A 23,357-nucleotide genomic window follows, 5' to 3' on the forward strand; every position below is an offset into this window, starting at 1 on the left:
GTCATGTCTCCCCACAGTCATCTTTTCTCTAAACTAAAAAGCCCCAGGTGTTGTAGCCTTGTCTCATAAAAAAAGGTGCTCTAGGCCCCTGATCATCTTGGTTGCCCTCCTCTGCACCTTTTCCAGTTCTACAATGTCCTTCTTAAGATGACCAGAACTGCAGATGACAGTGACCAGATGACAGTGACCAGAACTGCACACACTACTCCAAATGTGGCTGCACCACATATTTAGTTGTTTTTTTAAGCCCACCATATATTACCCTCCTGTTTACAGATCAATAAAACATATTTATTCTGTCTCACACTCCTGAGGAATCATTGCCTTAAAAACAATGGCTGATATAATGTACAGTGTTTCAGAGCCATAATGCAGTGTCTTGAGACAGCTTCAGATTCCAAAGGCTCTTCAGAAGGAGCAGAATAGCAGAAGCAACAATTGCTGAAGCATTGATTGATTGATTGATTGATTGATTGTTAAATTTATATACCGCCTTTCATTAAAACAGTCCCAAGGCAGTTCCCCCTTTTGCAAGGACGAGGAAGCCTCCAGAAACATTGCTTCTGAACTCACGGTTTCAGAACAGCATCGGAACCACCTTTATTGTCCACTGCAGTCCAGCAACACGGTATTACAGCTCCGATATGCATTGTGTCATGTCGGACATTAATTACAATTGGGAAATTGCCACTCTTGCCTGTTGGATGCTATTGCATTGGCATCCATTCATAGTTACAAATGCATGTTATGAAACAATCAATTTTTAGAAATGGAAACATTTCCATGGAAAAATTAAGTATGGGAAACCTTTCTGCAGAAAATGTTCAACCCCACATCTCGGGGGGCCACTATCTAAAAAGAAACATAAGGTGGACATCTAGCAACAGCCACTCTAGGGACGCTGTGCTGGGGTTGGACAGAGACAGTGGCTCCCTCCCCCACCCCCCACCCCCGCTGCCTGCTAAACATAAGGGAGCCACACCTTTAAAAGGTGCCTCTTTGCTGAGTTAGCAGGGCTTTGCTTTCTTGGATTCCTTCCGAGAGAACAGAGATGTTCCTTGGCTGAGAAAGCCACTGGAATCTTATGGTGCTTTTTTGAGTCTGTTTTATTACAAAAATGCAAGCAGTGGATAAATGGAGGCAAGCAAGCCCTCATTCAGATGGCAGCAGATCCCCAGAGAGTGATTCGTGCAGAAGGTTGTTTGAGGATATAGCAAGACAACTGGGTAGGAAGCCGGCCTGGGCACAACCCGCCATGCTGGCCCCAGGTGCCCTAGCCACACACCCTGCATCTGACGTCAGACACAGGGGTGTGGTCATATATGGAAACGGAGCCATGCAGCCCTGTTTGCAAGGTGCTTCAGCCGGCGCTGAGTTTTCAGAACAGCCCTGCTGGATCAGGCCCAAGAAGGCCCATCTAGTCCAGCATCCTGTTTCACACAGTGGCCCACCAGATGCTGCTGGAAGCCACAGGTAGGAACTGAGGACATGCCCTCTCTCCTGCTGTTACTCCTCTGCAGCTGGTACTCAGAGGCATCCAGAGGGAGGTTTCACTGTTGGAGGCATGCCACAAATTGCACATGTTCCCCCTCAGTGGTCTAGCTATAATTGAGCAGATGAATTCAAAGAACTTGGGGGCCCCAGCTCCTGAGGGGGCCCCCAGGTCCACCCCTCCCATTTTCTTCATTATCTCCCTCACTCCAAGGGGCCGCAGGGAGAGGGGCGAACACGGGTCCCCTCTCCCCTAGCTATGCCCCTGTTCATCCTATCACACCATTGCAACACTAGCCTGGAATCCAAGCTCCCGACACAAAATGGCTTACATAGGAATTTAAAAATGAGAAAAAGAAAATAAGAAAATAGTTCTCTGGCCCAAAGTGCTCACGATCTAAAAAAGAAACACTAGGGAAGTCAGCAATCAACTTGGCTGTGTGTGGCGGGGGGGGGGGGGTGTTGTTGGGGGGGGCATTGTTCCCCACCCACCACTAAATATTGTTAGACATGCCTTTACTTGTGAGCCCTTTGGGGACAGAGAACCACCTTTTTTATTATTGCTGTTGTTGTCATCATCATCATTATGATCCTTTTCCTATATAAACTGCTATGAAAATGTCTTCATCAAAAAGCAGTATCTAAATAGTAGTAATAGCCATACATTTAATCAGGATGTCAGCCACTGTTTCTAAGGAGGGGGTCCCCCCCCCACCATGCATGACTGTTCAGAACAGGCCAATCTGCATTAGAATGCCACTACAATTTTGAAAAAGTGAAAGTCAAAGGAACTTCAGGGTTTCTCGCAAGGAGAAACACCTGAATATTTCCTAGAGAAGCCAAACACTGCTGCTGCTGCTGCTGCTACTACTACTACTAAATATTTATATACTGCTCTTCAACCAAAGTTCTCAGAGCAGTTTACATAGAAAAATAAATAATACATAACACAGAAACATTTCTAGCAAACAAAACTGAAGTTCCTGTACATCTGCACAGAGCTGTCTTTGAAGCTGCTTCCAGCCCAAAGGACCTCTGGATATTCTGGGTTCTACTTTTTAGCTCATTCTCTTCATGAAAAGTACAATTATGAGATCACCTTGCTGTCCGTCTGTCCATGTGCGCCCCCCCCGCCCAACTTCTCAATGCATGCACCACTGATGTGCACCAAATGTGGTACAGATGTTGTGCCACATAGGGACACCTGAATGGCTTGGCTTGTGAGGACACCATCATGTGCCCTGATCCAAGATGGCGGCCACAGGGGAAAGTAGGCAGACAAGTTCTTACCAGAACTTCTTGTTAAAAGCGGAAATTGGTTCTCGTTACAAAGGAATGGCACTCTGCATATTCTCAGAGGGACTCTGCTCTAAGTGCCAGAATCTTTTTATCACAACAGTTGGCTATTCTAGGTATGCCTTCCGGAAAGGCTTGTGCACTGTGTGTGACTGGAAAGCCGAAAGAAGGCTTTGCTTTGGCGGAAGCACAGCTTAGGTTACATAGGAAGCTGCCTCATACTGACCCTTGGTCCATCGGGGTCAGCATGGTTGACCTTGGTGGGCAATAGCTCTCCAGAGTTTCAGTCAGGGATCTTTCCCAGCCCCACCTGGAGATGCCACCAGGGAATGAGACTGGAACCCTTGTTTGATTCTGGCCTGAGAAGGAGAAGGGGCAAGAAGCAGAAGGAGAGACAAGGACAGGCATTAGAATACTAAAGTAAAGTGCGCCGTCAGGTCAGTGTCGACTCCTGGCGCCCACAGAGCCCTGTGGTTTTCATTGGTAGAATACAGGAGGGTTTGGCCATGGCCTCCTCCCACGCAGTATGAGATGATGCCTTTCAGCATCTTCCTATATTGCTGCTGCCCCATCTAGTACCAGCGGGGATTCGAACCGGCAACCTTCTGCTTGTTAGTCAAGCATTTCCCCACTGCACCACTAGAGGTGCTTTATAGAGGGAGAAGAGTGTGTGTGCATGGTGGTGTCTATTGCTGCAGCAAAGGAAGACGAGGGAGCAGTAGAGGTGAGTGTGTGCACATGTGCAGGTATGCATGGCTAGTGGCTATTGCTGCCACCATTTGATGCCCTGCCTCAGGCACAAGGTGGTCTTGGAAACCACAAAAGGCCCAGGAAGCATCCACTGGAATGTCAGCAAAAAGGAGGCCACATCTCAATTTGCTATGGAAAATTGATTGATTGATTGATTGATTGATTGAGTGCTGTCAAATTGGTGTTGACTCTTAGTGACTAACAGCTGACTAACAAATTAGATCTCCATTTGCTGGTCAATGACCGAATAAACTTATATCTATCGATCTCCATATTCTCAATGGAGCTGTCAAAGGAGACTGACCTGGCCAATTCACCTTTTTTCTTGGTACAAAACACTCGACAATAGACTATGTAATGGTATCTAGGGGGCTTATAGACAAAATAATAGAGCTGAAGGTTATCCCAAGACCTGAGAGTGACCAGTTCCCTTTGAGGGTCACTTGCCATCTAACCAATGAGGGGATCATAGAACCCTCATCCGACCGCAGGGATGACCCAGAGATGAAATCCTCCGTTTTGGGCCAGAGAACTAAGTGGTCCCCAGAGCTGGAGGCCACACTCACGAACTGGTGTTATTCAGAAGCAGGAATGGAGGAGCATTAAAAAATAACCCTAGCCTGCATTAAATGGCATTAAACGAAGGACCCATTTCCGAAGGGGCACAGGTGTCCTAGATTTTTCTGGGCACAAGGTGGTGGCTACATTCTGGCAGCAAATAAAGCCTTTCAGGCTAAAGTGATACTTCAGCTGCTATACGGGGTTCAGATTAGACCATTAAAAGACTTACAAGCTTTAGAAAAAGTCCAATCGGGCTTTCTGAGATCACTGTTGGAGGTACCAAAATGCATCCCGAACTCCTTAATACGGCTGGAGACTGGGCTTTTGAAATTGGAGACTAGGGCCTGGCTTCTTATCATCCTGTATTGGATTAAGACTTATAGGTATAAGTCCTACTGGGTAAAGATACCTAACCTCCTTGCCGCTACCCCTCAACCCCGTTGGTGTAAGGCGGTTGGGGAGAGACTCCGGAAGATGGGCTTCTGCCCAGTACAATTGTTAGAGTATGGTGAGTCAACGGCAAGACGCCTAGTTAAACAAAGGCTTAGGGACATAAACTTCCAGGAGGAAAGGGCCTCTATAAATAGGTCTCCACATCTTCTAAGCGCTAAGAAAGATTGGATCATAGCCTCTTATTTTTACACAATCTATTCACCAAAACTTCGCTGGGCGTTTACAAGAGCTCACCTGAATGCCCTACCCTCAGCGATGTTATCAGGGAAATTTGAGAGAAAACCCTTTTATGAGAGACTATGCCCTTGCGGATCTGCTCCTGAAACATTGAAGCATTCACTGTTACATTGCCTGCTGTGCATCGTTGAAAGAGATTTATTTTTATCCCAGTACCTGAAAGGTCTCAAAAGCCACTCGTCAGAGACGATTCTTACATGTTAGAAGACAGGGACCCAACAATATCCTTGGCAGTTGCCAAATTCTGTTATATTTTGACCAAATTAAGAGAGGCTAGAGCACAGCAATTAGCTACTGCCAAAGGTTCTTGATTTTATGTATGTGACAACATTTTAGTTTTTGTTTTCATTTTTCTCTCTTTACTGAGTATACTTTGTTTCTATTGCTGTTTGATCTAAGATCATAAATAAACAACTAACTAACTGACACTTAGTGACCACGTTGATGGATTCTCTCCAGGATGATCTGTCTTCCACTTGGCCTTGAAGGTCTTTCAGTGGTGTATTCATTGCTGTCGTCATTGAGTCCATCCACCTTGCTGTTGGTCATCCTCTTCTTCTCTTGCCTTCAACTTTCCCCAGCATTAATATGGACTTCTCCAGGGAGCTGGGTCTTCACATAATGTGCCCAAAGTATGATAGTTTGAGCCTGGTCATTTGTGCTATGCTGTGGAATATACGAGGTCTTTTTGTTTCTGGGAGGTGCTATACAGGTGAAACTCGGAAAATTAGAATATCGTGCAAAAGTCCATTAATTTCAGTAATGCAAATTAAAAGGTGAAACTGATATATGAGACAGACGCATTACATGCAAAGCGAGATAAGTCAAGCCTTAATTTGTTATAATTGTGATGATTATGGCGTACAGCTCATGAAAACCCCAAATCCACAATCTCAGAAAATTAGAATATTACATGGAACCAAGAAGACAAGGATTGTAGAATAGAACAGTATCGGACCTCTGAAAAGTATACAGTGTACTGTGCTTGACTGGCCAGCAAACTCGCCTGACCTGACCCCATAGAGAATCTATGGGGCATTGCCAAGAGAAGGATGAGAGACATGAGACCAAACAATGCAGAATTGCTGAAGGCCGCTAATGAAGCATCCTGGTCTTCCATAACACCTCATCAGTGCCACAGGCTGATAGCATCCATGCCACGCCGCATTGAGGCAGTAATTGCTGCAAAAGGGGCCCAAACCAAGTACTGAATACATATGCATGCTTATACTTTTCAGAGGTCCGATATTGTTCTATTCTTCAATCCTTGTCTTCTTGGTTCCATGTAATATTCTAATTTTCTGAGATTGTGGATTTGGGGTTTTCACGAGCTGTACGCCATGATCATCACAATTATAACAAATTAAGGCTTGACTTATCTCGCTTTGCATGTAATGCGTCTGTCTCATATATCAGTTTCACCTTTTAATTTGCATTACTGAAATCAATGGACTTTTGCACGATATTCTAATTTTCCGAGTTTCACCTGTATGCCCCATGTGTTTCAACCACCAGGCTTTCTTCGGGGGCAGGTCTATGCTGTAACCTTACAGGAGATCTCTGTCAAAAGTTGGCTGTTAACTTCAATCCACATAGGAGTAGTGGACTGCATACGTGCAAATAGGGGTGTGGTGGGTTGAAGTTAAGCAGCCAGCATTTGACAGAGATCTCTTGTAAGGTTACAGCATAGAACTGCCCCTGAAGAAAGCCTGGCGGCTGAAACACATGGGGCATATAGCATCTACCATAAACAAAAGGACCCCATATATTGTAAGGCAGTTTTGGGACACCACTGCTTTCCAGGTACCCTGTCTGGATGTTGTTCCATTTTGAATGCACATACCTGCTGGAGGGAACCTGGGATGGGTTAGGGATTCTGCTGGTGCACTGCCCACCCATCCTGCTGCCAAACTGTCTGAGATGGTCTCAAGCATAGAACTAGAGATGCCAAGGTTTCTTCTCTTGGGAGATGTCAACATCCACATCACGGGCTCTCTGGCTGGACTAGCTTAGGCCCTGATGGCCAGTGCCAGCAGCTAATAGCAGGTCCCATGCATATTCTGTTTCTTGATTCCAGTGTGTGTGTGTGTGTGTGTGTGTGTGTGTGTGTGTGTGTGTGTGCGCGCGCACGCGCGCATGCGCACACCAGATATTGGGGGAGAGATCTGGCGTCAGGAACAATTGATGTCATGCCTTTATCGTGGTCAGGTCATTATTATTTAAACAATGCAAAGCCTTTATTTTATAAAATAAATAAATAACCTAAGGGAATGCGTGAAATGCAATGTTTTGTAGAGCTCTTTCCCTGTGTAGTTTTAAAAGCACCCTGTTGTAGATGATGAATTACATGACTCTACAGTTTGCTAAAGGAGTTCATGTTGAGCCAGGAGATGCTTTGAATTTGTCTTAGGTTTGTTTTGAACAACATGGAAGTCTTTATTCTGGGAATTATACTCTGGAAATGCAACATAATGAAAATGTTGAAACATGAAATAAATGAGCATGTACACATTTTGTTCTGTTCATTTGCTTCAGCATGTGCTTCAGCATACAGTTTTTAGGTTACATTTTTGTGCGTTTCCTCAGGCATTCATTCATTCATTCATTCATTTTATTTATTCATTCATTCATTAGTACATTACTTGAGGTGGCTCAAAACATCAACAAAACAGATACAATCTAAAATAAACAATATAAATAAACTGAAACAAGTTAAAAGATCAGGCTAAAAACATATTTAAAATTACCATTTTTAAAAAGTTTCAAATTAAAAGTTATTAATAGAAAGCTAAAAACTGAGGAATATTTATTTATGGCTATTTATTCATTCTATATGATCGAGGCTTTATATTGTTTGCGTACATCTTTTTTGTTTTCATCTTATTTGGAAGTACTCATAAGAACACGAGAGCAGCCCTGCTGGATCAGGCCCAAGGAAGCCCATCCAGTCCAGAATCCTGTTTCCCACTGAGGCCCACCAGATGCCGCTGGGGAGCCCACAAGCAAGAGGGATGTCCTGCCGTGGCTCCCCTCCAACTGGTATTTAGAGGCATCTTGCCTCTGAGGCTGGAGGTGGCCAAACTAAATGTGATGTTATTCATGGAGATGACCCTTGTATGTGTGTGTTTTACTTGGTAAACAGCAACCATGGTGTGTGTGTATGGACTGAATCATCTGGGGAGGAGGGGGTTAATCCTTTTAACCTGCACTGTAATTTAAAAAATCGCTCTCCTAATGCGCAATGCTGCCTTTTGAATGCAACCACATGATTACAGCTGTCTCTTATAGAGGCTTAAGAACAGGCCAAGGCATATCTAGTCCAGCATACTGTTTCCCACAGTGGCCCACCAGATGCCTCAGGGGAGCCCACAAGCAAGAGCTGAATGCATGCCCTCTCTAGCAGGGTCCACCCTGGTTGCATATGAATGGGAGACTTGATGTGTAAACACTGCAAGATATCCCCCTCAGGGGATGGAGCCGCTCTGGGAAGAGCAGAAGGTCCCAAGTTCCCTCCCTGGCAGCATTTCCAAGATCCCCACACAGTCTTCCCTTCCCAGTGCTGCTGTTCTCAGCCAAACTCAAGGAATGGAAGTTGAGTTTGAGTCCACTCCTTGAGTTTGGCTGAGAACAGCAGCACTGGGAAGGGAAGACTGTGTGAGGATAAGCTGTAACTAGGGGTAGGTTTCGCATCTCCCGACACACATAAACACCCATCTATCCCCTTGTTCTGAATCTGGAGCTCTGCCTTGTTTTATAATGGACACGATTCTCTCGGGTATGGGTGCAGCAACATGTTGCTTGGACCCTTGTCCCTCCTGGCTGGTTAGGACAGCTGGTGGGAATGTTAATTCTTGGCTGCGGGAGTTGGTTAACTCCTCGTTACATGAGGGTTTCGTACCAGCAGCCCTTAAAGAGGCGATAGTTCACCCTCACTTGAAGAAACCCTCCCTGGACCCTGAGGTCCTTGAAAACTATAGGCTGATCTTCAACCTCCCTTCTGTAGCGAAGGTGTTAGAGAGGGTTGTATGTGCCCAGCTTGAGAGGGTCTTAGAGGAAACTGGCTATCTTAATTCTTATCAGTTGGGTTTCAGGCCTCGGCATAGCACAGAGACAGCACTGCTTGCTCTGGTAGATGACCTTCTTCGGGACCTTGATGAGGGTAGTGTCCCTCTCCTGGTCCTTCTAGATCTCTCAGCGGCTTTTGACACTATCGATCATGCTATCCTCCTTGACCGCCTGCATGGGTTGGGTATCGGGGGTAGTGTATCGGGCGTGTCCAGTCGGTATGCACTGAGGACAGGTACTCTGACCCATGGCCACTCCTTCATGGAGTTCCCCAGGGTTCAGTTCTTGCCCCTGTCCTCTTTAACGTCTATATGGAGCCGCTGGGTCAGGTCATTTCCCAGTTTGGGGTGAGATTTCATCAATATGCTGATGATACTCAGCTGTATATTGCCACGCCAGACCATTCTGGAGATGCTGTTTCTGTGCTTACTAGATGCCTGGAAGCTGTTAAGGTCTGGATGAATCAAAATAAGCTCAGACTGAATCCCACCAAGACTGAAGTACTTTTACTCAGCCCTCGTACTGGCCAACAGCTGGATGTGAACCTTGTTTTAGATGGGGTGGCGCTGCCCCCGAAGGAGCTTGTACGTGACTTGGGGGTCCTTCTGGATTCGCACCTACTGCTTGAACAGCAGGTGGAGGCTGCAGCCAGAAGTGCCTTTGCCCAGCTCCATCTGATTCCTCAGTTGCCCTTACCTTGATCGGCAGGCATTAATGACAGTGACTCATGCCCTTGTGATCTCCCGCCTAGATTATTGTAACTCCCTCTATCTAGGGTTACCTTTGAGGATGATCAGAAAGCTACAACGAGTCCAGAATGCAGTGGCTCATTTACTTATGGGTGCCAGAAAATATGACAGGGTAACACCTCTCCTGCAGTCATTGCACTGGTTGCCTATTCGCTACCGAGTTCAATTTAAGGTCCTGATTTTGACCTTCAAAGCCTTGCGGGGCTTGGCGCCTGTCTACCGTGTTTCCCCGAAAATAAGACAGTGTCTTATATTAATTTTAGGCCCAAAAAATGCACTAGGGCTTATTTTCGGGTAGGGCTTATATTAGCGGTACATCAGAAATTACTGCTAGGTCTTACTTTCGGGGTAGGTCTTACTTTCGGGGAAACACGGTACCTATAGACCCGCCTCTCCCATCCAGTTACATCCCATCTGGTCAGATCATCTCAGATGGCCCTTTTGTCGGTCCCTGATTTCCGAGAGGTTTGGGGCTCTAGGACCTGTGAAAGGGCCTTTTCGGCTGCTGCCCCACTTCTCTGGAACTCCCTTCCCCTTTAGATCAGCCCCTTCCTTACTGATTTTCAAATCTCTATTGAAGACTTTTCTTTTTTGCTAGGCTTTTGCCCTGTAGTTTACCTATTTGGTTTCCCCCCCCCATCTTGTTAGTTACTGTAGTTTTTAATTTAGAATATAATTTTAATGCTGTCTTGCTTTGCATGTTTTTGTACACTGCCCAGAGTCTTCGGAGTGGGCGGTATATCAAACGTTTCAAATAAATAAATAAATAAATAAATAAATAAATAAGATCAATCAGGGCAATGCAGCACTTTAATCGATGTGTCAGCTGCCTCCACAACTCTTTTAGCTCTTACAGGGGCGTCTATGAAGTTATCCTGTTGATTTCATCACAACTTCCCTGCAAGGTAGGTTAGGCTGAGAAACAGCGATTGGCGAAACGTCATCTGGTGCGCTTCCTAGCTGAGCACAGACTGGAACCCAGGTCTAACACTGCAGCCGCCAGGCACGGAGGCTCTCTCAGCAGGAGAGGGGACAGGCCGGCTTCTTCCTGCCCCGTACCCCGTGTTGAGTGTTGCTGTGCTTGTCTCCTTTCCAGATCGACAGCATGCAAGCTCTGCTGCGCTGCCCAAACGTGCTGGTCTGCATGGGCCGGGAGCCATTCAAGCCAATCATGATGGAGAATTCCAGGAAGCATTCTTCGGAGAAACTGCCCACCTTGGCTTCACGATCCAACAGCAACATTGTTGGTGAAAACCATGAAAGTAAGAAAAAAGAGTGCGGAGGAGAAGGCGTGGCAGGGAGGGGGAGGGATGTACAGAAAGCCCATCCTGTTCCAGGGGCTCAGGGTGGGGAGTATTTTATTATTTATTATTACATTTTATATCCCGCTCTTCCTCCAAGGAGCCCAGAGCGGTGTACTACATACTTGAGTTTCTCTTTCACAACAACCCTGTGAAGTAGGTGAGGCTGAGAGAGAAGTGACTGGCCCAGAGTCACCCAGGAACCCACACCCATTCAGCCATGAGACCAGCTGGCCCAACAGGTGGCCTCCTGATGGCAAAGAGGAGAAGGCAGGTCCCCAACAGCTGGCAAGACAGGCAGCAGCTGAAGGAGGGAGTTTGCAGGCGGCTACACTGGAGAGGGTAGTTGGGATTGCCCTGATTGCAGGGCTTTGTTTAAGGCTTGGATGGCCGGGGATGAGGAGGTCTGGAGAGATGGGAATGAATTGGACCTTGAGTCTCCCCATGAGGAGCAGTCTTACCCCTCTCTCTGACAGCTGGAAGAGGAAAAGGGTGACAATTAACCCCCTCACCAGCACTTCTGAGGCCACTTCCACCGCCTGTGATCAGAGGAAGGGAAGCGGTTGGATGCTGTGATCCCAAGGATGATAGTCCTTATTAACTGCAACAGCACATTTGCTCATGGTACATCTTCCCTCTGCTGAATGCCAGACTTTGCACACAGTGAGCCATGACCTGTCCCCAAACGAAGCTGCCTTATCAGTCAGGCCATTGGTCCATCGAGCTCAGTAGTGTCTACTCTGACTGGTAGTGGCTTTCCAAGGTCTTAGGCAGGGAGGGAGTCATTCTCCGCTCGGCTAACCTGAGATGCTTTTAATGTGTGATAGCAAGCATGGCACCAGGGACCTTGTTTGTGCAAAGCACCACACTGAACTCCTGAGCAGGGGCCCCTTCTTTGTACTGTATCTAGGTTTGATTTTATATTTTTGGCATGGATCCTTATATTTTTGCATTTCCATTTTGTTTCCCCAAGTGAACTTTGGACTGGAAGCCAAGAAGAGTGTGATTCACCCAAGATCCTCCTTGAGCAACCGGTCCATGAGGTTTTCTTTGTCATCAGAAAAGTCCTACCCAAATGGCCTCGTGACATCACCAGAGAATGGTGCCCCCTGTTCGAACAATTGCCCGCACTCCAAAGCAGGGGACTTGGTCCGTTCCTTAGTCAATGATGACATAGAAAAGAGGGTGCACGTGAACAAAGATGGGAGCCTGTCAGTTGAGATGAAGGTTCGCTTCCGTCTACTCAACAATGAGACCCTCCAGTGGTCCACGCAGATCAAGAAGTCCAGTCTGATGAATAAGATGCCTTGCAAAGAGTCAGGTGCTGAGGAAGACCATGGAATAGAGCCCACAGAGACAAGTAACCCAGAGGTGAGTTCTGACGTGGATGACTCATTATATCCATGTGATGCTGACTCGTACATCTCAAAGCTTGAAGAGTCTGAAAACGAGGCGATTCATTGCCACAAATGTGGCAAGCCATGCAGAGACTATGACATTTGGAAGAACCCCATGCACACATCTCAGAAAGAGGAGCCTGGTGTAAGGAACACGTGGTACACTCACTCTTCTTGCTCAAGCACTTCATCGCACCAAAGGATTGTCCGCAAAAAGGTCACCTCCGCAGACAGCATCCGCACCTCATCTAGTGGAGAGGAATATTCTGAGCATGTTGTGCAGGAATCCTCTTGTTATTCAGAGACTGTAGAGAATAGGGTGGAGTATAGTACAGTAAAAAAATGTGGTTGTCAACAAGACTGCATCCAGACAAGCCAAAGGCAATCACCTGAGAATCCAGAAGATGTCGCTTCTTTGGCCAATTCACAAAATGAAGACGCCACTGATGAAATCTCTGTACTGAGAGAAGAAGGGTGTGAGTGCCCAGGAAGCAGGACCGGAAGTAACAAATCAAAATCCTCCCAGTGTTCTGCAGAGAGCCAGATACAAGTGTTTGAGGAAACCAGCAGTGTGGCAAGGAGCATTTCATCTTGTAGCATCAGAAAAGTGGAAGTTGAAGATGTTGTTGGCTGCTCCTCATCTCCAAACAGCATGTGCAGCAAATCCAGTAAGCACAGCATAGCTAGAATAAAGGGCAGCCAGGATGAGCTTTCAGAGATTGATCAAGAGATCTCTTCATTTTCCAGTGAGTCTTGCCATAAGAAAGAAGCCACAGAGGAAGAAGCCGAAAAGGAAGAAGAGGAAGTCAGCGATCAACATTCCATTTCTGAAAATTTGGCATCCAGTCAATCAGTCATGGATGAAGTCAGTGAGTCTGGAAGATGTTCTACAGAAAAGTCCTTCCATTCCAAAGCTGGTGACGGAAACAGCAGAAGGAGTGACAGTGACGAAGTACACATCTGCAGTGCTGCTTCATCGTGCTCCAGAATGTCAAAGAGAAGCCAGCGCAGCCAGAATCACCTGGAGACAGGTTCCCAAGTGTCTGCTGGATCCTCTAGGAGGTCCACCACAAAGAAAAAGAAGATGAGAAGCTCTCTACATGCAGAAGATGAGAGGTCCAATAGCAGAACCTCGTATTACTCCAGAAGCTCACATGAAGTGGAGAAAAGAGCCGCAGGAGGCCACTTGTCCCAGGACTCGAGTTCTCCTCGTTCGAATGTGTCATCTTTAAGTGAAGCAGCTGCACCTCCTGCTCAGGAAGAGAGTGCGAGCAGTGCTTCCAAGTGCTACAGCAAGTCCTCTCCGGGCAGCCAGAAGGGGAGCCAGAAAGAAGAAACCAGCAATACCTCATCGTTTTGCCCCAGCTCCTCAGATGCGGATGACAAAAATGCAGACAAAAATGCCGAAGTTAGTTCTCAGACGCAATCTTCAAGACCGGGAAGTATGTCAGAATCCATGTGCTCAAAATGTGGCCATGTGGTGGAAACCAGGAGCAATGATCTTCAGAGTGTTCATTCAAGGATCTCTTCCCATTCTGAAGTGAAGAGTAAATGTGCAGAGACAGAGGCATCGGGAAGAAGTGGCAATACTCACTCTCAATCTGGCATGGGGCAGTCTTCCAAGTCGAGGCAGAAGAAAACAAACAGCCTCCATGCTGATGCTGAAAATTCTAGCCAAGCTTCAGCATCAGAGTCTGCATCAAAGTACAGTTTGCACTGCCCTGTTCCGCCGAAAGGGAGACCCAGCAACAGGAAAAGTCGAGCTGTGGTGCTGAAGAGGAAGCCCAAGGGCACTAGCATGTGTACCGAATCAGAGCCAACTGCAGACCCCGAGCAGAAAGAAACAGCCAATTCACAATCCCCTGAAATGGACACAGCATATGGAGAAGGGAGCGGCTCTGATGCACTGAAAGAGGAAGAAGGCTCCTGCCAAGAAAAGCGGGGAGGAGAAGCAGAGGCAGGAGAAGGTGATGCTCCAGAAGGCGAAAATGAAGTCATCCCCTCTTCCCTCCCAAATACTTCTCCGGAAGAAGTTGTGCATGAGTGGCTGAGAAATATTCCTTCAGAAACGCTGCTGATGAAAGATGAGATGCAGGATGATAGGGACGGCTCCGAGAGTGGTGCTGAAATACCAAGCTGCTCCAACAACCAGGAAACAGAAGAGGAAACAGACGAAAAGAAAGAGGAGGCAGAAGAATCGGAGAAGAAAGAGGAAGCAGCAGATGAGGCAACTGATGAGGGTGCCAAGGAGGAGGCTGCTGAGGAAGAAGCAAACATGGAAGATAATGAGGAGAATGCCTCTGTGGAGATTTTGGAAGGGGCTGAAGGGGCTCAAGTCAACTATTCAGTCATCTCTAGCCAGAACAACCACAAAAAAGACTTGCCAAGCACCATTCAGACTTCTGTGCAGATCATGAAAGCCCTGCTTGCTTCCAAGCAAGAAGCAAAACTGGACCGTTCGCATAGTTTGCCTGAAGTGTCTCCCACCATGGGGAGGAAACTCAGTAATTCTGCCAATATCTTGATCACATGCCTTGCCAGCCTGCAACTCCTTGACGAGAAGCTAGACTCATCAGACAAATCAAAATGCTTGAACAGGCCTAGATACACAGAGCTCTTGAACATTTTCCAGGCTCTCTGGTTTGGGTGCACGTCTGAAAACAGTGGCCCAAGTTCAATCCACCATGGAGAGGGCCAGGCAAAGGTGTCCTCTGGTTTCAAAGGCCATAACTCAAAAGATGGTGACCGCACACCCATGTCCTCGTCAGGAGTTGATGTGAGTAGCGGTGATGGAGGCTCAGGAGAGGGAAGTGTGGCTGGTGCCCGGGATTGTGCCTTATCACCTGAGAAAACAGATGAGGCCAAACCCACTGAAGAAGAGGCAAAGGAGGAAGATGCTAATGAGGAACATCAAGAGGAGTATTCTCAGCCTCCAACACCTTGCTCAACAGCTGAAGAAGGAGAAAAAGCAGAGTCTGCTGGAGAAGAAGAGGGGGCTGAAGCAAATGAGAACCAGGGCAGTGATGGTGAAATTAAAGAGGAGGAAGAAAAAGAAATTGCTGGAGAGGATGAAGAGGTGGAAGGCAACAACAGCAAGCAAGAAGATGAAAATGCAGAATGCGAAGAAACCAGTCCTGAAGCAGATAATGTTCAAGAGGATGCCCAAGAGGAGATGGTGGTTGAGGAAGAAGAAAATAGTCCCAATCAAGAGGATGCTAATGAAGCATCTGAAGAGCCAAGCAACACTGAAGCTGAAGCTGACCCAAATGCAAATGAGGCTAACGAGGAAAGAGAGCCTGAATCGAATGCAGAAATGCAGCTTGGGGGTGAGTCCAAAGCTGATACAGAATCTAGCAAAGTAGGCCTTTGCCAACCTACCATTAAAACTTCTCCCATGATGACTCAACAAAGATCCATGGACCCTGACCCAGTTTGGGTGCTAAAACTTTTGAAGAAGATTGAGAAGGAGTTTATGACTCACTACGTCAGTGCCATGAATGAGTTCAAAGTGAAGTGGAACCTGCCGAACAGCAATGAGGTGGACATGATGATTGCAGAGTTGAAAGAAGAAGTGAGCAAGAGAATCGAAAAGAGTGTTGAGAAGGAGCTAAGGAAAATCAGGAGCAGGGCAGGCAAGAGGCTCCCCAGGCCTCCAGACCATGAGCTGCAGCATGAATCTACCCTGCAATCAGAAAACAGGAGACGGCGTTTAAAGAGTATGCACAAAATGTCCCTCTTCAGTGAGCAGACTAAGAACCAAAGCAAGCAGCTGGAGACCAGGGACCTATCTTGTGACATAGATGAAGATTTTATTTTCAGTACAATTAGAGATGATGTTAGTGAGCAACCTGATGAAGATGAGTATTGCCCCTGTGATGCCTGCATCAGGAAGAAAATGGCAGCCAAACCTGTACGAAACACAGTGGTGGTGGCACCCAATGCCCCAGTTGTGAAGGCTTTTGACCTCCAGCAGATCCTGAGGACACAGAAAGTCAATGTTGCCAAAAGCAAAGCAGAAGATGATATTGCTGAAGAGGCTGATGAAGAAACCATCCCAAGTGAGCCAGGAGAGGAGGCTGCTGAACCCGAAGATAATCAGGACATGGAACTCAATGAACAAGGAGAGCCTGATGAAACCAATGAGCAAGAACAGGAAGAGGAAGCAGAAGTCACTGAAGAGGAAGCAGAAGTACTTGCAGAGGGGGAGATAGCAACTGAAGATCAGAACTGTGAGGAAGAAGCCAGGAATGGAGAAATAGAGGAGGAAGAAAAAGAGGAAGCTGAGGAAGAAGAACAAGAGGATGAAGAAGTTGTGAAAGAGGAAGATGATGAAGCAAAGGCAGAGGAAGAAAAAGAGGAAGAAGTGGAAGAGGCAGAAGAAAATGAGGAAGAGGCTATGGAAGAAGAAGAGGAAGAAAATGAGAAAGAGGAAGAAGAGGCAAAGGAGGAGGAGGAGGCTGTAAAAGAGGAAGAAGAAAAGGAGGAAATAGAAGAGGAAGAAGCAAAGGAGGATGACAGTGTAAAAGAGGTGGAAGAAGGAGAAGGAGAAGAAAAGGAGGAAATAGAAAAGGAAGAAGCAGAGGAGGAAGTGGCAGAGGAAGAAGCAAATGAAGAGGATGAGATTGTAAATGAAGAAGAAAAGGAAGAAATAGAAGAGGAAGAAGAAAAGGAGGAGGCAGTGGAAGAAGCAAAGGAGGAGGAAGAATCTATGAAAGGAGAAGAAAATGAGGAAGAGGTAGAGGAAAAAGAAAGGGGAGAAGAAGAAGTGACATCGGAAAATAATGATCAGGAAGAGGAAGCCAAAAGTGAAGCAGAGGGGGAAAAGAATGAAGAAGAAGAGGAGATTGCTACAGAACAACAAGAAGAAACCCAACAGGAAGATCAGGAAAATGAGGAGGAACCTATTATGGAAGATGAAACAGATGGGACAGCAGAAGAACAAGAAACGGGTGAAGGAAATAATCAAGAAAATGCTTCTGAATGTGCAGAAAATTTTGATGATGCTGATGCTGTTGAGTTATCTGAAGCAGAAGTTGCAGGAGCAGATAATGAAGTGGAGGAAGAGGCTCAGGCCAGTGGTGGAGAGGAGGCCAAGGAAGACACCAGCCCAGCAGCAGAGGACGAGGCATGTTCAGAAGCAGCAGAAGTGGAAGGGGAGGGTGAAAATGAGGATGGTGGTGATGCTGGAGGGAATGAAGAAGGAGCTGAGGGAGAAGAGAGCAATGGACCTGAGCAGAATGATGAAGATGAAGAGCCAAGAGAAGCAGAAGAAGGTGAAACCAATGAACACACAGAGACTCCCAGAAAAGGTTCTGCCTTCTCTTATGTGTCTTCCATGGGAAACTGTTCTCAGCAATCCCAAAAAGGCTCTGATGATGGGAGTGACACAGAAGACTGCAAAGATGAGAAGAATCTTAACAACAATGGTGATGGTGACGGCGATGGGGACAATGAAAGTAAAACCAACTCGGAGAGCAAACCTGCAAAGATGTATCCTGATAGTGAGGAGGAGGAGGAAGAGGAAGAGGAAGAGGAGGGTGACAAAGCATCCTCTCAGTCAAGTGCTGCAAAGGGAGATAAACCCCAAACCAACAAAAATAAAGGCAGCAGCAGCAGCCACCAGGCCACTAAAATGAAGAATAAGGCGGATGCAGAGGCAATTGATCAAGATGATCTGGACTTCTAGAATAGCCCCTCAAAGATGCTGGGGATCTTTCTAGATACATTTTATCCCAGTTTTTGTTCCAGTGTTGACATGTCAGACTTAAAAAAAAAAACACCTGACAGCATATATATTTCAGCGTGAAATCTACAAACACATTATTGTGTCCATTCTCATTTCTGGAGGATTGGCGCACTTGTACAACAGAGATGTGTCATAGCAAAAAAGTCAGTATATGAATGTTTTTATACAAAAAGAGAGTATCAAAATTGGGAAGCCTGTTGACTTCCATGCAAAATTATCCTTTTGTAGTTAATCTGCTTTCCAACTCCCAAGTTATTTAGGCATACGATGGTGTACAAAGCTACGGACATCTTGTAATGTAGCAGTGGTCATACTGGTGCATGTTTTTGCCCAAGGAAATGCAGCGGGAGGGAGCCAACTGGGCTTCTAATTGCAATTAGCAGATGAATATTTCATTGCAATCAGTGTCTGACATTTGGCAATCATGGCTCATCCCGGGTGAATTTTGTGACTGTCCAAAAACATTGTAATGCATTCAAGGGATGATGAGAGTCACTGAAATGAAATTGTTCACTAGTGCTACATCTGGGAAATGAGTGTGTATGTGTATGTCTGACACAGGTGAATTCTGACATTCACAAAATCTATCCCAATTATTGTCATATGTGAATACCAACATTCATCAGATTTCACTCAGACATTCGCGTCAAGTGGCCATTCTTACAATACAGTACAGAGCAGGACTGGGCTTGGAATGATGATAGCTGGAGTTCAACAAAAGCTTGAGGGCCAAGTTGGCCCACCCCTAATACAGAGATACTATTTGACACACATATCGAACGTTTGTACAAAAATGCAGTGCTGAAATCAGGATGGAGGTATGTTGGAGTTTCCTGCCTGAGTTATTCTCTACACAGAGAAAAATACCTGAAATTCATAGGTGCAGCTAGGTAATTTTGGCCCCTGGACCTAATGACTTATTGGGGGGGTGAGCGGCTTGCAAGAAAAGCATCCTCTCAGTACACACACGCACACACACACACACACACGGAAGAAGGGGTGTGTGTGTGTGTGTGTTGTGTTATTTTTATTTATTTATTTATTTAAAAGATTTATACCCCACCCCTCCAGTACACTATTGCTCAGGGTGGCTCACTAAAGGGATCCCTCTCTCACACACATATAAGCACTACAATTCCAAAAAATGGGGTGGGAGGTAGGTGTGGACGAAACAGACACACTGGCTTACAAATGCACACACATGTTCATACCGACGGGGTAAAGAGAGAAATGTGGTCACTTAAGCAAGGGGAACAAATCACACATACGCGTGCATACACACACGCGCACACACACACACACACACACACCCCAGGCAAGTTTTTAATGTTTGCTTTCCTTGACAAGCCCAGCAGCCAACTTCCTCCTCGTGGCTTCCTCGCTCTGCATTTGCATTCCAAGGGGAGCGGGAGAGCAGCAGAAGAGATGGAATTCCAAGAGAACCAGTTGGGCTGTTGCTGCTTGAGCCAGGAGAAGGCAAGGTAGGGCAGGCACAGCAGGAAGGGAAGGTGATAACACTTTCAGGATGTTTGCTCACTGAGCCCACCCTTACGTTCCCTTCGGTGTGAAGGGACCCTCACCTCAGTCATGTGAGTCTTTCTCTCCATTTGAAGTGCACAGCCCAGTCACGACAAGTGAACCACCTCAGTGACAAACAGGTCTACACCCTAGGATGCCATTTCCTTAATGCCAGCTGTGAGCCAGGCACTACGCAGAGTCATGGCAGTCCGTGTCCATGGCAGAGGTTTACATAGATGATCAAGCCAAGAAGGTGGAGACTGGTCGATGCCTGACAAGGGAGCAGCAGGGCAGCTCGAGAGCTGTGGAAGTGCAGGGAACACATGGGGCTCTGGATTCTCATCAGAAACGTTTTGTTAAAGTAACAAGGGTTGCTTCGCACATGACATGTGGGGAAATCTGTGAAAGTCTTCTGTAGGGCAGTATGTGCAACATGCCGATATTTCACTCCATGCACCCCATTGATTCATTTGCTGGGAAGTCCTGGTCAGCCACGTGTACCGGTATATATACACTGAAGTGCCTGTCTGCTCAATTGTCACGTATTACGACCTGAACACTGTTTGGACTGTTACCTATGCAGAAGTTATTTCTGTGCAGGGAATGTCTAATGTGGGAACAGACTTTGGGGCAAATGGACAACTCAGTGAAGCTGTTTCCACAATCAGTAGAAAGTGGGCTAAGGGAACCTAGCCCGCTTTCTACTGATCATTGGAACCACTGGGCTCGCGGGCAAGCCCAGTGGTTCCAAGGTGGCTAGTCTACCTAATTCCCCCTCCCCTTAAATGAGGTTATCAGAGCGACGAGCACTCTGTTAACCTCATTTTTTTGCTCGTGTGCCACCGTGGCGTGAGGCGGCACACAAGGAGACCCCTGATTGGGAGGCTGCAGCCAGCCTCCCGGCCTCGAGGGTCTCTCCAGAATGCCCCATGCACTCATGTGGGGCATCCTGGAACTTCCGGGGGCCAGGCGAGCCCCAATCCCCACAGCCTCTACTGGTTCCATGATGACTGGCTCCAGCTGGCAGTCGTGTGAGCGGCCGATTTGGCTGCCCAGGGCTTGGAGGCTGCTCGTCTGGGGGGAGAGTAGACTAAACCCACTCTCCCCACAGATCTGCCAGAAGCTCTTCTCACTGATTGTGAGAAAAGCTTCAGTATCTCATAAGCTGACATCATTAAATGACTCAATAATAATTTCATCGTCGTGACAATGATGACATCATTCAGGACTAGATATCTCATGACTTGACGACATCATTAAGTGGTTTGATATCTATGGCATTGTTGTTATGTCAGTGTCACAATTCAGGACCGGTATCTCATGACTCTATGACCTCATTTGATGTCTTTGCAGCCATCACTGAAAAGCATTGTGTTTGAGGTGTTGTGAGGAAATACATTTGATCTTTTTACACATGCCATACACCATTGGATGTTGCAGCCATTGAGTGGTTGACATGCAAGTGTGACTTGGCCCTTTAGGCTTGTAGGGAACTGACAAATACAGAAGGAGACAGATTCTTCTTATGACAGGAAACAGCAAAACAAAAATATTTGGATGGGAAATGGGGTCAGAGACAAAGGCTGGCATCCAGACTCATGGAGCGATTGTGCAAGGATGTTGTTGTACTAGCCCAAGCCTGTTATGTCAGTGTTGTATTCTTTCTAGTATTCTTTTATGTTTTGTGATTTTAGAAGTTTGTCCCAGGGGGATCTGTAGAGAGTGTGAGGGATGGAGTCAAAAAGAAAAGAGAGGGAAAAGATAAGGAGTTGTTCCTGAATAAAGTCTTAGTTAACAAGCATAATACTACTTTGTGTTTTATGAGGGAAGCCGCTATAAAACATTTGGCAAAGAGATTTTGAACCACCTATGAATGTGTAAACTGCAAAACTTGTGAAAGTTCCTGCATCTTCCTTTCATTGCATTACTGGGCCTACATTCCTGAACTGCTGTATTCTGCTATTGCTGCTGCTGTTTGTTTCTCTGGCTTCCAGACCTGCACAACCCCTGAAGGTACTTTTTCCCTTCTCAGTTCTTAACTCTGTTGTTCACAGGATGCCCACTGCAGCATGGCTCAGATCTCGCCACCACCTTTTTTCTTGTCCACTCCAGGAAAACCTGGTCTTCCTTGAAAACAAGGGGGGTCCTATTTCCACAATTACCTCCTCACTACAGAGCCCTGCTTTTACTCCACCCATGGTGATATGGAGGTTCTCCAATTGCCATAAATGGATACTTCAATGCTGTCCTGGAATACAAAGGACGTACTGCAGAAGGGAAAGTGTACATGCCACAAAAAGGAGTCTCAATATTGGGCTGGAAACATGAAAAAGATCTATGGATACTGTTAGACTCAAATAGCATGAAACCCATATTACAGATGATGGAGCATCCATATGCTGATCTGACTGCTGATTTCTCAGACATTTTTGCTGATACTGCCAAACATAAAATTCAGATGCTGGCAAATGCAATACCTGAACAACATAAAGTGAGGAACGTACCCATAGCATTGTGTCAACCACTTAGAGAGGAGCTCTTAAAACTACAGCATGCTGACATCATATAGCCTCTTGATTCATCGGAATAGGTCTCTCCCATTGTTCTTGTATGAAAATCAAATGGTATACTTTGAATGTGTGTAGATTTAAGAGATGTGAACTCCAACATGGTAGTGGATTGTCATCCATTACCCAGTATCAATGAAATGCTGCTTACTCAAAAGAGGCCTCTGTGTTCACAACTCTGGACTTATCTTTGGCCTATCATCAAATTCCTCTGCTCAAAGGTTCTCACAAATACTCAGCCTTCATTACCACAGAGGGTCTTTTTCAGTTCAAAAGACTGCCCTTTGGATTAGTGTCCATAGTTTCAGGATTCCAAAGAATGATGCATGCAATTTTGGGGACTATGGGTGGCATCACTTACTTTCAGGATGACATTTTACTGTATGGCAAAACCACTGAGGAGCATGATGCTAAACTGACAGAAGACTTAAGAAAACTCCGACAACATCTCTGTAGAGAAATGTCAGTTTTGCACACACTGGGTGATGTACTTGGGACATACAAGAGCCCCTGGTGGAGCAGTGGTAAAACTGCCGCCCTGTAACCAGAAGGCTACAAGTTCGATCCTGACCAGGGGCTCAAGGTTGACTCAGCCTTCCATCCTTCCGAGGTCGGTAAAATGAGTACCCAGAATGTTGGGGGCAATATGCTAAATCATTGTAAACCGCTTAGAGAGCTTCGGCTATAGAGCGGTATATAAATGTAAGTGCTATTGCTATTGCTATACAATATCTCAGAATGGCATACTTCCCAAAACAGACTTGGTGAAAGCTATTCAAAAAGCACTAGAGCCACACAACAAGGATGCACTTCACTCATTTTTAAGACTTTGTGAGTATTACTCTAAATTTGTTAGACAATTTGCCTCAAAAGTTGCTCCATTGCATCTTCTTTTAAAAATGAATGTAGCATTTAACTGGGGTGCATCCTGCAATGCTAGTTTTCAGACTCTCAAACCAGCCATTGTTGAAAGCCCTGCTCTTACTTCCTTTGACAGCAACAGGGACACTAATTTAATCACTGATGCTTCTGAATATGGCTTGGGTGCTGTCTTGACCCAGCAGAAAGGGGACAGGGAAGTTACAATTGCCTTTGGTTCCAGAGTGCTTACTGCTTCAGAGAAGATGTATTTCATCATTGAAAAGGAAGCCCTAGCTGTTAGGGCAGTTAGGCACTTCAGGACTTACTTGGGGGGCAGAAAATTCACTTTACGATCAGACCATAAA

General features: G+C 46.1%; 1 protein-coding gene across 2 annotated transcripts in view; it reads left to right on the forward strand.

Annotated features, from left to right (window-relative positions):
• SOX7 (SRY-box transcription factor 7) overlaps positions 1-18,808 on the forward strand; it is a 161,577-nt gene extending 142,769 nt beyond the window's left edge. For both annotated transcript variants that reach the window (XM_053248838.1, XM_053248829.1), the window contains exons 3-4: positions 10,699-10,864; positions 11,877-18,808. In XM_053248838.1, the coding sequence (XP_053104813.1) occupies positions 10,699-10,864; positions 11,877-17,986 (6,276 nt within the window). In that variant the 3' untranslated portion in view covers positions 17,987-18,808. The remainder of the gene's footprint in view (positions 1-10,698; positions 10,865-11,876) is intronic.
• Positions 18,809-23,357: the final 4,549 nt, after the last annotated feature.

This window comes from Hemicordylus capensis, chromosome 1, assembly GCF_027244095.1.
Source record: "Hemicordylus capensis ecotype Gifberg chromosome 1, rHemCap1.1.pri, whole genome shotgun sequence".
In the NCBI taxonomy this organism is placed as follows: Eukaryota; Metazoa; Chordata; class Lepidosauria; order Squamata; family Cordylidae; genus Hemicordylus; species Hemicordylus capensis.